Here is a 14,635-nt window from a genome sequence, read left to right as displayed (position 1 = left end):
GCGCTGCTGTGTTTCTTTATAAGGTGCCTTTTGTTGCTGCAGCCATCGGTGAGCTGGTGCCCCCCTTCCCCCTGGCACAGGCCAGCCCAGGTCTGCCAGCTGCTCTCGAGTGACCCGAGCGGCAGCGGGGCTCCCAGTTGTCACTGGGCAAACTGGTGAGGGAGAACCCGAGTGCCCCGAGTGCCCCGAGTGCCATGCCCAGCGGGGCTTATGCGGGCTGCGCTGCAGGGTGAGGGGAGGACAGAAAGAAGGGGAAGGGCAGGGGGATGGCGTGGGGAAGGGCAGGGAAGAGCACAGCGGGGCTGGAGCCTGGGGCCTCTCTGCCAGCGTGGCCTTGAGCCTGGCACTGCAGGAGATGGGGCACAGAGGTGCATGGGGGACTTTACCCCAAAAAAAGGGGGAAAATCCCTCATGGTACCCACGTTCACCAGTGTCCAGGTGGCTTCGGGTGGCATGGGTCCCACCGGCTGTTTCTAGGCAGGGACAGCAATTGGGGTGGCACATTTGGGGTGGCACATTTGGGGTGGCACTGCCAGGTGGCACACTTGGGGCATCACTGCCGGCTGTCACCTCCTGGGGCCCGATCCCGGCGGTGTCCGTCGCTCCGGGCGTGCACATGCCGCACACGTGCGTGCAGCGGCGGCGGGGGCGGTGGCGGCGGGGGGGGACCCGCAGCGGGTCCCGGCGGCGGGCAGGGCGCGGTGAGGCTGGGCGGGAGGGGCGGGGAGGGGCGGCGGCGCGGCATGGCCGGCGGTGGAGGGGAAGGGAAGAAGGGAAGGGAGAAAGGGAGGGGGAGGGCGGCGAGCGGCGGGGCGACGAGGGGCCGGCGGCGGCGGGGTGCCCGCGGCCCCGGGGCGGCTGCGGGGGGCAATGGGCGGCGGCGGCCCCGGGGGCGGCCGGAGCGGGGACGGGAGCCGGGGGGACGCGGCCCCCAGCGCCGGGCCGTGATCGCTGCTGCTGCAGCCGCTGCTGCTGCTGCTGCTCCTGGTGCTGCTCCTGGTGGTGCTGCTCCTGGTGCTGCTGCTGCTGGTGCTGCTGCTGCGGCCCCGCTCGCTCACGCCCCGCTGGCTGGACTTTGCCCAAAGGTCCGAGAGGTCCCGGCTTCCCCGGGTTAGCACCATGGCATCTGGGGCCGTGAAGGAGAAGCCGCCCCCCCGCCCGGCTGGTGAGTAACCGGATTTTAAGGCCCCGGGAGCCCGCTCGCCCCAGAAAGTGTCTGGAGGGGGGACCGAGCCCCTGCGAGGGCTGCGGGTGGCAGCGGGACGGGGGGAGAGAGCACGGGCAGGCATCTCGGGGGAGGGCCGTGCTGCAGGGGCGGCTCTGGCAGAGCAGCTCTGCTGTTTGCTCTCCAGGGAAACAGCAGCGAGGAGGGGCACGGCTGCCCGAGTTGGCTCTTACCTGGCTCGGGTGGCTGTGATGCTGGCGGGGGCCGCTGCGGGTGATTTGAGGAGCAGGCTGGACAGAGCCGCGGGGCTGGGGACCGCGGGACCGGCCCCGCCTGTGGTTGGAGGCTGGCCTGGCTGACCTTCAAGTGTCCTCCCAGCCCGAACTCCAATTCTGCGAGGAATGAACCAGCCCAGATCTCGGCTATCATAAATCAAAGTCGCTCCGCTGAGACCGATGGAGGGAGCTGCATTTATTTAGCTCAGCCAAGGATCCGGTCTGGTACATTCTTAGCAGCGATATTAGGCAGGCTGGGATTGCTTGGCAGAGGTGCCGGGCTCCTAGCCATGCGTGTGGGGCAGTGGGAATTGAGGGCAGGGTGCTGGCCTGCCCCACGCACGTGTCCCTCGCCGACTCAGACCGGGCTCCCTGCCCTGTCCCTTCGTGGTGCAGAAAGCAAACCGAGCCCCCCCGTGGCCTGTTTTGGGGAACAAGTGGCTTGCAGTAGGCATTTCTGAATTTCCTGCAGCAGGTGTCTCATGTGGAAACATGCCAGGAAGGACCTGGATAGCCTGGGAGCTCAGCAGAGCACCACAGGCTGAAACCAATGTCCACTTGTCTGAGCCTGTCCCCAGGGACATCTCTCCGGTCCTGGGGAGCAGACATGGGTGAGGGGGGTCCCGCTGTGCAGATACATCCCTGCTGGCAGCGAGGAGCTGGAGGGCAGCCCCTGGGGCAGGCTGTGCTGAGCTAACAGCCTGGTGCTGCCCCACGTTGGGGAGAGAAGCTCCTGAAGGCTGTGGGGAGAGCATGGTGCCGGGTGAGCCTCGTGGAGAGGACAGCGGGGCTCCTGCAGTGGCACGCTGCATTGCAGCGCAGGAAGGTGCTGGTCTCCTGCTGGCCTCCGGGCTGCCAGCCAGAGGATGAATATCAGGGCGAGACACAGAGCATCTGGGTCCGGGGGTGGGCGTTTGGCCTTGAGAAGCAAGTGTTGAGCCCAGAGGAGGAGGATCTGAAGCCAGGGAGGGAGGATGTGGCCCTGGGAAGGAGGATTTGGGCTCAGAGAAGCGTGCCTGGTGCCAAGGCAAAGGAGTCTTCGGTACAAGAAAAGGTGTGACTAGAAAAAGAGTAATTGGGGTCTGGAGCTGGAATATTTGGGGGTCAGAGAAGAAACACTTTAGCCAAGGGAAGGAGTATTTGGGGCCATGAAACGGAGTGTGTGGACCCCGCAGAAGGACTGCCTGGCCCTGGAGAGGGATCCTTGTCATCAGAGAGTGTCTGCAGAAGCACCTTGCAGCTTCCCTGGGGGTCCGGGCCTCCTGGCAAACACCTCCAAGTGTGGCAGACGTGGGGTCTTTGCCATCTGGCTGGGTCACACCAGCCTGGCGCCCGCCGTGGGGAGCGGCGCCGTGGGGGTGGCCGTGGCCGTGCCACCGCGGGCAGCGTGGTGGGGACGAGCCAGCTCCGCGCCACTCAGGGATGACTCATTTCAGGCACGCTGGAGATGCTCGTACAATACCAAATTTGATCTTTGTTCCTTAAGTGCAGGCCAGTTCTTGGGTTGGAAATACATCTAATGTAAAAATATTATCTCAGTGTTTCTTCAAGCCAAACTGAAATGTCACTTCAGAAAGTACACTAAAAAAATCCCGAGACATTAGGTCATTGGCAAGAAAATTAGCATCACCTCAGTTGCCTCAGATGTGGACATGTGCTCTTTGCTGTGTTCGCCGTTTGCTTGAGGATCGGGCTCTTGCTCTTCTCTCCGTAGGAAAAGTGTTGGGTGAAAACCCATTTCTTGGCGTGGCCTGGAGGCTGGGGTCTCTTGTACAGCATGGTGCCTCATCCTGACCGTATGGGTATGCTCTGCTGATACAGAGCCCAAAGTCGGAGCTGGGGCCCGGTGAGGGAGGGGATGGCAGACCCCGCTGGCAGAGTTGCTGTAACAAACAGGCTGTGAGCCCTGCGTGTCTGTTTCAAGAAGCAAGGCAAGAGTCACAGCCACGGGCTGGGAGCCTGCCACGAGATAGCTGTTGAAGGACAGAGTTTGTAGATGGCCCCATGGCTGGGTGCTCAGCAGCGGGTAGGAAGGTGAGGAGCACAGCTTCGGAAGAGAGGTCATGGAGGAAACTTGGAGCTCTAGGTTTGCTGCAGGAGGCACCACAAACCAGCCGGGTGTGCTGTGGGTACAGAAGCCTCCTGCTCGGTGAGACATGCCCCAGGGCTGGTGAGCTCCTTGCCACCAGGGACCTTGCAGCCACTTAGGGGCCACCCACCCGGGCCGTACCGCAGTCACTGCCCGGTGTTTCCAAGCTCCACGGCGGTCCCAGTCAAGTGCATCTCCCCCAGGACTTGCAGGGCTCTGGAGCTAAGCAGCTCTGGACCTGTCTGGCCCATGGTTGCATGCTTTTGGGCTTCCCAGTTGCACAGGGGACGTCGAGAGCCCCCCGAGGCACAGGGCAGCCTGTCCGTGCTGTGCGGAGCTCCCCCGGGACGGGACGAGCTCCATCCAAAAGCTGTCAGCCAGCGCCGAGCAGCAAAGAGCAGCTTTGTCCTTAGTGGAAGAAGTGGAGCCTCAGGGAGACCGGCCTGGGTAATTGGCTCAGGAGAGGAGGCCTTCTTAAAAGTCAATTAGAGACTTTTAAAAATAAATCAGACTGGAACATTGCGAGGCCTGCCAGAAAATTTGGGCGAGGTCAGAGTTGCTTAACATTCGTTGTTGATTAGCTTCAACTTACTTTTTGTTGGGATCGCTTGTGTGCCGCTGAGTCAGACAGCTCCGGAGGCGAAGCCAAGAGAGTGCTCGAAGCACAGCCTTGTAAGGCCTGACGGGGCGAGGGCTGAGGGGCAGCCCGGGGGAGGCAGCACACCGTGCCGCGAGCCGGGGCCGGCGGTGTTTGCCTTCATCCTTGTGCTCTGTTCCTTGGTTTTTGCTGTGCTCTGAAGTTACCGGGTGAGAGAAGCCAAGTGCAAGAATTATGGCCTTCTTGTCTTGGGTAGGAACTGCACTCGAGAGCAGCACAAGGAGTTTGTTCAGGTTAAAAAATGACGGTGTCTGTAGAGTACAGCATGCAGCGTGCACATGTTTCTGCTCCAAGTCTCAGCTGCAGCTGGGCTTGGCAGAGCCGGAGCCCACACACGACGTCTCGCAGGCTCAGGGTGGGGACTCTGGAGCAGTTGTCCTGTCTCTCCACATCCACTTTGGAAGTGGCTTTGAGTGACTTGGTCCCGTCATCAGTCACCAGAAGCATCTTGTCACCTCGTCTCTCTTCCAGCCTTCCCTTAGCACCCAGCCCCGACCTGTGAGCACCTCTAAGCAGTAGTGTGCAATATGCAGCCCAGCAGAGTGGCTGACCTCCAAAGCAGGGTGAGGGCATGTTTGCTAAGAAGCTGGAGGAGCAGAGGACCCGTGGGCAGACTAACGCGGTGTGTCCCTTTCCATTGCAGCGACCACCCCCTGAGCCAGCTGGTTTCTGACTCAGACTCGGAGATGGACAGCATGGAGCAGCTGGCCCTGGGCAGCACAGACACCCTCTCCAACGGGCACAAGGCTGACCTGGAGGCTGCCAAACGCCTGGCCAAGAGGCTCTACAACCTGGATGGCTTCAAAAAAGCAGATGTGGCCCGCCACCTGGGGAAGAAGTACGTGTGGGTATTCGCAAGGAACGGCCCATCCTGCAAAGGCATCATTCCTCCCACCTGCACCCCCGGTGCTCCCACAGCCGCTGCCCTCGTGGGGCACTGGGCTGGCAGGGACAACTGGCAGGGCCCCAAAGCCCTCTCCCCATGACAGCTTGTCCATACCAGGTGTTCCCTCTAAAGGTCTCAGCACCTATGATACATCCAGGTTTTGTGCCTTCCCACCGCAACTGCATCTTGGGCACCTTCAGCAGGTGCCAGGGGATGCCTCCTGGGGGCCCTTCCAGCTCTAGCTTCTCCACGATGAGTGTTCCCACTGGATCTGTGGGTAAACCCCGTGAGTTTCGTGGGACTCCGGGAGGAATCTGTCCCCAGCACGCTTCCCACAGCCCTGCCTTCATGTCTCCCAGCCCACGGGAACCCACCCCACCCTCTGTGTTTTGCCATGCCCCCAGTCTGGTCGATCCCACTCTCGCTCCCCCCTTTGCATTTCAGCAACGAGTTCAGCAAGATGGTGGCAGGGGAGTACCTCAAGTTCTTCGTGTTCACGGGGATGAGTCTGGACCAGGCTCTCAGGTCAGGCGGACTGCGTGTGGACGTGTGCATGTGTCGTGGCCACCTGAGTGGTACCCCAGGGTAGTTTTTAGGGCCCAGTGTAGGTCTGTGCCATGTGCTGGCAGGGTAAGGTGCTGCGGGCTTCAAAGGGGTCCTGCAGCTGTCTGGGAAGGCTGTGTGAGGGCAGGGCTTCATCTGGCACACGCCAGGTCTCCAGGAGGGGGCAGAAAGCAAAGGGTGAGTTAGAGGAGCTGCTGGTGGGCTTCACGTGTGGCCAACGCTGCTGCTGCTGCTTCTTCAGGTCCTTTCTGAAGGAGCTGGCCTTGATGGGAGAGACGCAGGAGCGGGAGCGAGTGCTGGCTCATTTTTCCCAGCGCTATTACGAGTGCAATCCCAATGCCATCTCCTCGGAGGGTAAGCGGCTGTCTGTGTGTGTATGAGTGTGCGTGTGGGTGTGCATGTGTTCGCTCGGGAGAGCACATGTGTTCGTCAGCTCAGCGAAGGTGCTCCGACTGCAACTGGAAAGCAGTCTGAGAGCGTGAACTGACGCCTCAGGAGTCAGCCCCTGTTACGGAGATGTTGTCATTTCCCTCAAGTGACAGGCACTTTAGACTTTAAAAAAAAAAATACTGCTCTAGTTGGAAGATGCATAATTAGGGCTCAACGCATCCTTAATTCTGCCCTTGAGCAGATTAGCACAGGAGGCGAGAGGAGGCCCTCCCCAGCACACAGACCCCAGCTCTCAGACCTCAGGGGACGGCCAGGTGAGACAGCCCCGTGCGGCACAGAGGGGCGCCCAGTCTGCACCGTTTCACCTCAGTGTGCCGCGTCTTCATGCTCCCCCTGTGTGTGCTCACGTGCTGAATCTGCTCTGGTTTGGCTCTGTGGGCAGGTGAAATTTTGGCTGGCTGGCTGGAAGAGGGCTGTGCCATCCCCACTGTGCCCGTGCTAGGAGCTGGGCAATGGTAGCTGCAGCGTCACTGCCTGGCTGACGGGGCTGAGGGCTGGAGGGGGGTCTGTACGCACAGGTTTCGGACTAGCTTTAACCCAGTGGCCTCCTATCCACTCGCCTGCGTGCTGCCAGCACCGTGCTGATGCTGCGTGCCCCACGTGCCCGGGCTGGGAGGAGTGGGCTCAGGGCTGCCTCGGGCTCGGTCCGCTCCCAGGGGCTCTAATCCCTGCCCTGTGCTTGTGCTGCAGACGGAGCCCACACCCTGACCTGTGCCCTGATGCTGCTCAACACAGATCTGCACGGACACGTAAGTTCCCTCTGCCATCAGCCCCAGCTGTCCCCTGCCCTTACCGCCCCCGCTGCCCCAGCCGTGGGTGGCCGGGGAAGAGCAAGGACGTGCCAAGGGCAGAGCCACGTGCGCAGGAGGTGCAGGGGCTGAGCACCCCCAAGGTGGCTGGGAGGAGAGCAGGGAAGGCCTGAGTGAGGAGATAACGGGGCTCTGGGGGAGACAGGCTGAGCTGGAGGATGCGGAGGGAGGAGAGAAGAGGAAAGCAGACAGGGGTTGAGGCTGGGAGCGCGACTCCAAAACCAGCTGATATTGGGAGCAGGTGGCACTGAGCTTAGAGAAAAGAAGCTTTCTAACACTCCCCGAGTCTAAGCCCAGCAGGCGGCTTTCCACACCTCCCCGAGACCTGGCCAGCCCCTCGCTCCGCAGCAGACTGGGTTTTCTGTTCCTGGGCTGTGGGAGCCTGCTCCAGCCAGCTCCAGCCCCCCGGCCCAGAGGTGAACCCCACGTTTCTCTTCCCCTGGCTCCCCCAGAACATCGGGAAGAGAATGTCCTGCTCCGACTTCATTGGCAACTTGGAGGGGCTCAACGGAGGCACCGACTTCCCCAAGGAGCTGCTCAAGGTAAATTTGGTTGCTCTCTCTGGCCAGCTAAGCCACAAGAACAAGGGCAAGAGCTTCGGGTAGGATTGTATAGATGGCCACGTGGGATGCAATTAAGGTGTCCATCCTCATGCCTGTGTCAGGCTGTCGGGATAGGCAGGATCAGTGCTGTTCCTTGGCCCGCAGCTTTCCTCCTGCGCTGCTGAGGTCAGGGAGTGCAGCCACCAACCCCACTGCTGGTGGCGTGGGCAAGGCACAGCAGTGGTGAGGGTGGGCCAGGGGCTGAAACCCCAGAGCTGGGAGTACCCTGCACTTGTGTGGCTGGGGCAGCCCTGTCACCTCCCTGCATGACCCGGTTCCCATTTACAGGGACAGCTCTGGCCAAAGCCACAGGAGCTGTGAGGTGCCTCTGGGCGGGCGGGGGAAGGGGTGGCAATGACCTCCATGGTCCTGGAGCACCCTGGGTGCTGGTCGGAGGTGGGAAGGGGGCAGTGCATTGGGGAGTGACTGTGCCTGGTCCTTCCTGGGTGAGTGAGGCAGGGAAGGAGGCAGCACTGGGACTCTCCACCTCGAGCCGGCTCCTCTAGCCACTGCGGTCCATGCCGGCTCTGTGGGTTGCTGAGATGTGGCCGCGGGGGTTCCCACCTTGTGCCCCCACACCGATGGCTTCTCGTCCCTCGTGGCCATTTCTTGAGCCTCCCGGCTAAGGCAGGAGCGGCGCGGCTCAGCTGCTGCGTGCGTAGGGAGGAGTCGCCTGCTGGCTGCAGCGCGGCTCCGCTGCCGGCGGGGACGGCCTGACCTTGAGGCTGATGCACGAGCTGGGGAAATGGCTTCGGCACCGGCTCCGAGCTGAGCGAGGGCTCACTGGGGCCCGGTGCTCATGCTGGCTGAGCTGGCGGCTCCGTCGTGGGCCCTGGGAATAGTGCTGTGCCCCGTGGGTCCCGCAGGGCAGAAGCCTTTGGTGAAGCGCTGCAGTCAGAAAACACTCGGGATGTGGGAAATGGGTTCCCACAGGGTGCCGGAGCCACTCCTGTGGGAGGTGGCTTACAAAAAAAGGCAACGTGGGGTGAAAAGCTGAGCTCTGTTTTCAGCCTTTGTGGGTCTATTCCTGGCTGTGCCGCTCGCCCCATCATTAAGGGGTTACCAGCAGCTCTCAATAGGGCTGTCCTCCCTCCCAGCCCACGCTTCTCCACTAAAAACAGTCACTCAGAAAGAATTCTTCCCTAATTTTAAACCCGGCTCCAGAAAAGACTTTAAGCACCCAAAATGGAAGAGAAATGTCCAAAGTCAGGACCTGGAGCATCTGTCCCCCTGGTGCTGTGTTGTCCAGGAGCATCCAAACTCTGCAGGCCCCTCAGCACGCCCCTCCTGAAGCCCCTGGCACCCCACAGTGGGGTATCCGCAGTGCAGGCGCTGCGGCACCCATGCTAAACTTCCACCCCAAAAGTACTTAAGCACGTGCCACCGCATTGTCTTGTCGGGTCTCAACCAGTGTGAGACGGGGCAGTGAGCAGCTCCTGCAGCCTGCAGGCTTGGTGCTGGCAGGGCCAAGCTCTCTGCCTGGCAGAACCCGTGCTGCTGGGGCTGGGGGCTGCCGCGCTGCGCCAGCTGAGGCAGGAGCACGTCCCCGCGCAGCTCTGCCTGCAACCCTGCAGCGGGGGGGCTGAGCTGCTAAAAATGGCCTGTTCCCTCTGCAGCTGCGGTGCTTCCCACAGCCGCTTTTCAGACGCCTCTGTATCAGCACCGTGCTGGGGAGTGGGAGCAAAAGGCATCGCCGAGGTGCTGCGCGAGGGGCAGGCTGCAGCTCCTCCGTCACTCCCTGGCACCGACGCCCTCGGGGGGCTCCCGTCCATGCAAGGGAGAGCAGAGCTTCAGGGAAGTGCTGGGGAGGGGGCTGGCAAGGAAAGGTGTGTGAAGGGGCAGTGGGGCAGCGCCACTCCTGGGTAAATCTGGAGAAGACGCCCTCTCCCTTCTGCCAACTGCAGGCTGTCGGCTCCTTGGTGCTTTGGTCCTGTTGCAGGCTTGGGCAGCAGAGAAATAGGAAAGCCTCCCTCCTCCCTGCGGTGGCCTGTGCCGGCCCCGTTAGCCTACATAGGATGTTGCCTCCTTGGCAGACCTGGATCCCCTGCCTGGGGACTGAAGCTCTTGTGCAAGCGTGCCACACAGCTGGCTGGCTAATTTTAGCTCTGCGGGAGCGCACGCGTTTCCTAAGGGCAGCAGGGGAGGGGAAGGGCTGGCAGGCTTCAGAGGAGCTTCCCAAAGCTCAGAGGTGGCTCATGGGCAGCTCCAGCAGTGCCAAAGAAAGGTCCCAGAGGCTTCCCAAGCCTGCCTGGGGGAATCGCACAGGTTGCTAACCCACAGACTTCAGAGCCAGAGAGCTTGAGGCGACCCCCACACACAGCTGGGGGACTGGAAAGCAGGGAGATGAGGACAGCAGGACAGGACCTAGGTGGCTGCAGGGGACACAAGGCCACCGTTCCCTGTGACTGTGGGGACAGCATCAGGAAGGGAGACCCACGGGGCCTTCCCCTCGTCTCTGACTGCAGGAAGCCCCAAGACAAGCAGCACGATGCCTGGGAGCGGGTGGCAGCTTGAGTCAGACAAGAACTTTATCTGCTACGATATAACGCACGTAAACACTCACAGTTTTCAGCAGAAGAAACCAAAACACTCGAAAGCTTGTGCTTTCACAACCGAGCACCACGTCCCCCTCACTGGCAGTGCCTCGCTGTGCCCCTGCTGCCGGAGCCAAGGCAGCGACGCTGCACCTGCAGGCAAAGCCTGCTGCTGGGAACACCTCCCCGTGCTCCAACCCATCCCTGGGGCACCGTGCTCTGCTGGCAGGGCTGCCCAGCCCGCGGGCGTTGGTGTCCTCATCCCCGGGGTAGAGGTGAGGACATGCTGGAGACATGAGAGCCCACGTAATGCTGTGCCCGAGGATGCCCACACCTGCAGGCTTGGCCTTTGCTCCTGTGGCCAAATGAATACAGCTGCCTGGCCGGCAAGGAGGGATGCGAACAGGACGGACTAGAGCTGGTGATACCGCGGTTGGCTCACCCTGAGACTGTGCTGTTCTCCTGTAAGTGTGATTTTAGCCCAGGCCCCCTGGGGTTTCCTGCACTCTGTTGGTTGTGTGTTGCATTTCAGATACAGATTCGACCTTTACCTGACCGATCACTTTGCAGAGCCTTAGGTCTTCCACATCTGCTTCATTCTTCAGCTTAACCTCGTGCTTTGCTGCTGGGCCTCCAGCCACACAGCACGGACCAACCAGACCCCATTCCTCCCCCGTGCTGCTTAACAAACGCAGGAGCGAGCAGAATGCGTGCTACTTCCCAGCTCGGCAGCCTGGAGCATTTCACAGCTGTTAATGAATTAAATCCCAGCGCAGGCAGGTCCCCTGGGGGAGGAAGGTAGGCTGGGCCCCCCAGCTGGCAGGCACAGCCGTCAGCCTCAGCGATGCGCAGATGTGGGAAGCGCACCCCGGCTCCCACCTCTGAGCTCAGACCCCGGCAGCGCTGAGCTCAGCGCGCTCCCAGGGGGATTTATTTTTTTTTTGCCTGCGCCCTTCAGCCCTGAAGCCTCGGGGACAAACCCAGCGCCCTGCCCTCGGCGCCCCCCTGCCCGAGGCCGGGGCCGGTCCCTCTCCCCGGGGGCCGCCTCCATCTTGAGGCGGGCGGCCCCGCCCCGCGGGCTCTGCCGGGCCGGGCCCCGCTGCCGCCGCCATTGGCTGCTGGGCCGGGGGCGCCGCCTCCCTCGGGCAGCAGCCGCCGAGCCCGGCCCGGCCCGGCCCGGCTTCAACAGGCGGCGGGCAGCGGGCGGCGGGGAGCGGCGGGGCCGGGCCGGGCCGTGCCGGGCAGGGCAGGGCAGGGCTGCCCCGGGCTGCCCCCCCCGTCAGGATGATCGGCGTCAACAGCATCAACAGCAGCGCCGGGCGCATGCGGTCCCGCTCCATGTGCTCGGTGCGCTACGGGCGCAACTACCGCGGCGTGGAGACCTTCTGCTACGGCTGGCCGCAGCGCTCCCGCACCCTCAAGCCGGTGCTCTACACCGACCTGGTGGTCAGCCGCCTGCAGAGCCGCCGCAAGAAGAAGCCGGTAAGCGCCGGGACGGCAGGAAACACTGGGGGGTTGCACCGCCAGGAGCCTGCCCGCCGTCTGCCGGCAGCGGTCTCGGAGGAGCTGGGCTGCTGCGCATCGGCTCCGGGTGGGGAGAGGCAAAAAGAGGCCGCCCTGGGCACGTCCTGCCCCAGCCCTGCCCGCATCCAGCACGGCGGGGAGGGGAGTGGGTGCTCGCCCGCCCCGTGCTGCAGTGGGGTCGGGCAGGGGGCCCCGCTGCTGCCCTGGCCAGCAGCAGCCCTGGGGACATCGTGGCTATGAGAAGCGGCGATGCTGCCATAGCGCAGCACGGGCTGGGGCAAGGTGTGACGCACTCGGGTGGAAGGAGACAGGCAGCTGGCAGCGAGGGGCTCAGCCCCTGCTCCCCGCGCTGTGGGGCTGAGGGACACCGGGAGCACGGGGTCTGCCGGCTGGGGTCGTGGCTGGCTGGGCAAGGAGGGCTTGGGGAGCCTGGGGTGGCAGGATGGGTGGCTGCTCCCCGCGGCGAGGCAGGGGGTGACGCACAAGGCGCTGTCCCCAAGTCACTCTCATCTGTCTCTGCTCCGAGCCCCCCTGCGGAGGAGGAGGTCTGGGGGCAGCGCTTTGTCCTCCGGAGACACCTGTGCGAGGGGGGCAGGGGGCACGGGGTGGCCGGGTGTTGCTCAGCACGGTTGTGTGTGCCGGACGGGCAGCAGGGTGTGTGTGAAGGTGAGTGAGGGGACAGCCGAGGGCTGTTCCCTCTGCCACACAGCCCTGGTCTGGCCGTGCCGTTCGTGTTCCCATATCTGAGGGGTCTCTGCTCGCCTGGGGGGGCTGCCAAAGCTTCGTGGCCGGGTGTAGAGAAAGATGTTTTGCTAAGGAAAAGTTGGGGAAAGCCAGCGATTGAGCTCTCATATTGCAATGCTGCCAGGCACGGCGAGAGGGAGGCTGTCTGCAGGGAGGGCACTTTGTAGCTGTGAAGTCTGTCGTGCAAAATGTCACAGAGCCGTGCCTTTTCGCAGGGCTGGCAGCGGGAGGAGGAATCTTGACCTGCACAGGGCATCTCGCAGCTCCGGCTGCCGAGCACTGTGCTGCACAGCAACAAGCACGCTGTGGCTGTTTGTCACCGTAATGTGTCCAAAACAGTTGTGATCCCTAAAGGAAGCACCCCAGAAAGGGTTAACCCTCTGCTTGTTGCCAAAATTCCTGCCTTAACACTCCTCTGCTATGGCCATGCTGGGCTACAGCCCTCAGTGCAGTCCCATCTGTGCCAGGGCTGTGTCCAGGGCTGCTTGCAGCCTTTCTCCCAAACCAGCACTGACCGTGCCCTCCTCTGGGCTCCCTCCGAGGCAGAGGGATGAAGGCAGATGTTGTCCGTGCAGCTCCCCCGTGCCCTGCCTGCAGGGTGCTGCAGGAGCCTGTCCACCCCTCTGCAGACATGGGCTAGAGCAGGACTTGGGGACGTCCTGGCAGCCCCCTTTCAGAGGGGGCACCGAAGAAAAATGTTGATTCAGTGAGAAATCCCGCTGGGACAGTATATCCCCAGGTCTCCTTGGTGTTGCGCATGTCTAGGGCAGGGCTGGCTGCCTTGCCGTGCGTGCTGCAGCAGTGAGCTCATAACCCTGTGATGGTGGGGGGGAAAAAAAAAAGAAAAACATGCAAAAAAGCCACCTCTGTTTGGGGTCAGTCCTCTGCTGGCAGCACCCTGCTTTCTCTTGGGCAGTGCTTGCAAATTCAGAGGTGCCAAGAGGTGCCATCCTTTTGCACCTTCGGGAATAAACCCACAGAGGAAAGAGAGCCTGGAGAGAGGGACCTGCAGAGCCGAGCTGTGAGTCTGTGGTCTCTGCCGACACAGCTGATGTGAGCTAGGCTTCAGGAGCCTGCTGTGCCCTGCCAGAAGCGGTCCTTGCACCACTGGAGTCTGGGCAGGCAGCGGTTCTGCCCCGGGAGCAGAAGAGCAGGGCCGGGCTTTGTGGCTGCAGGGCATCTTCTCGGCTCGGAGCTGGGCTGAGTCCACCGGATTTGTTTCCAACAGGGCATGAAACCGGTGTCAGCTGGGGATGGCGGGTAGCCAGGCAGAGCCTTGGCAGGATCTAAGCACAGAGCGAGGCTTTGCATTGCCCTCTCCATCCCCCCAGCCTCCCGTTTCTCTCCTCCTGCTCCAGGCACAGGAGCCAGCCCGCAGCCCCGTGCCTGAGGTGAGGCTGTGTGGCAGCTCCTGCCCGCAGCAGGCTCGTGCGATGCTCTGGGTGCTTGTACCGGGGTGTTGGAGCCTTCTGAAGCCACAAGTCAGTCAGTTCGTCCTTCGAAGCGTTCACAGACAGCCCCCGAGCCCAGGTTTCTGTAGTGCTGCGCTCTGCCGGGCTGCTCCCTGGCACTGTGCAGGCGTTGTTTTCATTTCATTCAGAATTGCGCCACGAGCAGCTTCTGTCAGCAGCTCTCGGTGTTACAGCAGAGCTTGGTCCTGGGGTCTGCAGCCCCCCGGCACGGAGCGGGACCTCCCCATCCTGCTGGCAGCCGAGGCTGGTGCCCGTCTGACTCCTCGCAGCGTTTTCTCAGCAGCCTTTCTGCAGCTCCTGGTTTCCAGTCTCAACTTCTCTGTGCCGTTTTTCCACTCTTTTTTTTGTCTCTTTTCTCAGCACCTCTCAGCTGCATCCCTGTCAGTGAGATCCCTTCCCTCCTGTGGCCATTCCTTATCACCTACCTTGTGCCTCTTTGCAGCCTGTGCTCCTCTGGCCAAGCCACCAGCCAGTTCCTCCCTCCTACCTCTTGCTCCTCTGGTGCCAGGGTGGTGTAAATGTGGTGCAGGTACAACCTGCCATGGGGGAATGAGGCCGTGCCCTCCCCGGGAGGCTCCTGTCTTCCCAGGCTGACCCCTGTTTTCCATTTGCGGCTGGGGGGCTCCCTTTCCTCCTCTGAAAAACACGCTGGTGTTGAGCCAGCGTTTCCTGGAGCAGGACGCATGAAGCGAGCCTTGTCCCTCTTCCGTTCTGGCCACTGCATCTCTCGGGGGATGATGGATTTGTCCTCCCCGGACGCTGCCTGGGCCTGCCTGCTGGCTGGGTTTCGCAGGTCCCTGCAAGCCTGCAGTTGTACTTCATCAGCCACCAGCAAGATCTCTCCCCGGCAGTCTCCGGCCAGG

The 14,635-nt window shown here is 62.4% G+C and overlaps 1 protein-coding gene across 2 annotated transcripts in view; it reads left to right on the top strand.

Moving 5' to 3' along the window:
* PSD (pleckstrin and Sec7 domain containing) overlaps positions 1–14,635 on the top strand; it is a 29,005-nt gene that overhangs the window by 8,052 nt on the left and 6,318 nt on the right. Inside the window, exons 5-9 of one of the 2 annotated variants that reach the window (XM_084526038.1) lie at positions 4,831–5,031; positions 5,518–5,598; positions 5,879–5,991; positions 6,778–6,836; positions 7,349–7,438. In XM_084526038.1, the coding sequence (XP_084382164.1) occupies positions 4,831–5,031; positions 5,518–5,598; positions 5,879–5,991; positions 6,778–6,836; positions 7,349–7,438 (544 nt within the window). The remainder of the gene's footprint in view (positions 1–4,830; positions 5,032–5,517; positions 5,599–5,878; positions 5,992–6,777; positions 6,837–7,348; positions 7,439–14,635) is intronic. The other variant, XM_084526039.1, reaches the window with a different exon arrangement.

The sequence above is a fragment of the Aythya ferina genome (assembly GCF_964211825.1).
Source record: "Aythya ferina genome assembly, chromosome: 7".
Lineage (NCBI taxonomy): Eukaryota > Metazoa > Chordata > Aves > Anseriformes > Anatidae > Aythya > Aythya ferina.
Note: the sequence above shows the minus strand (reverse complement) of the source record. Positions and strands in the feature narration are given on the sequence as shown.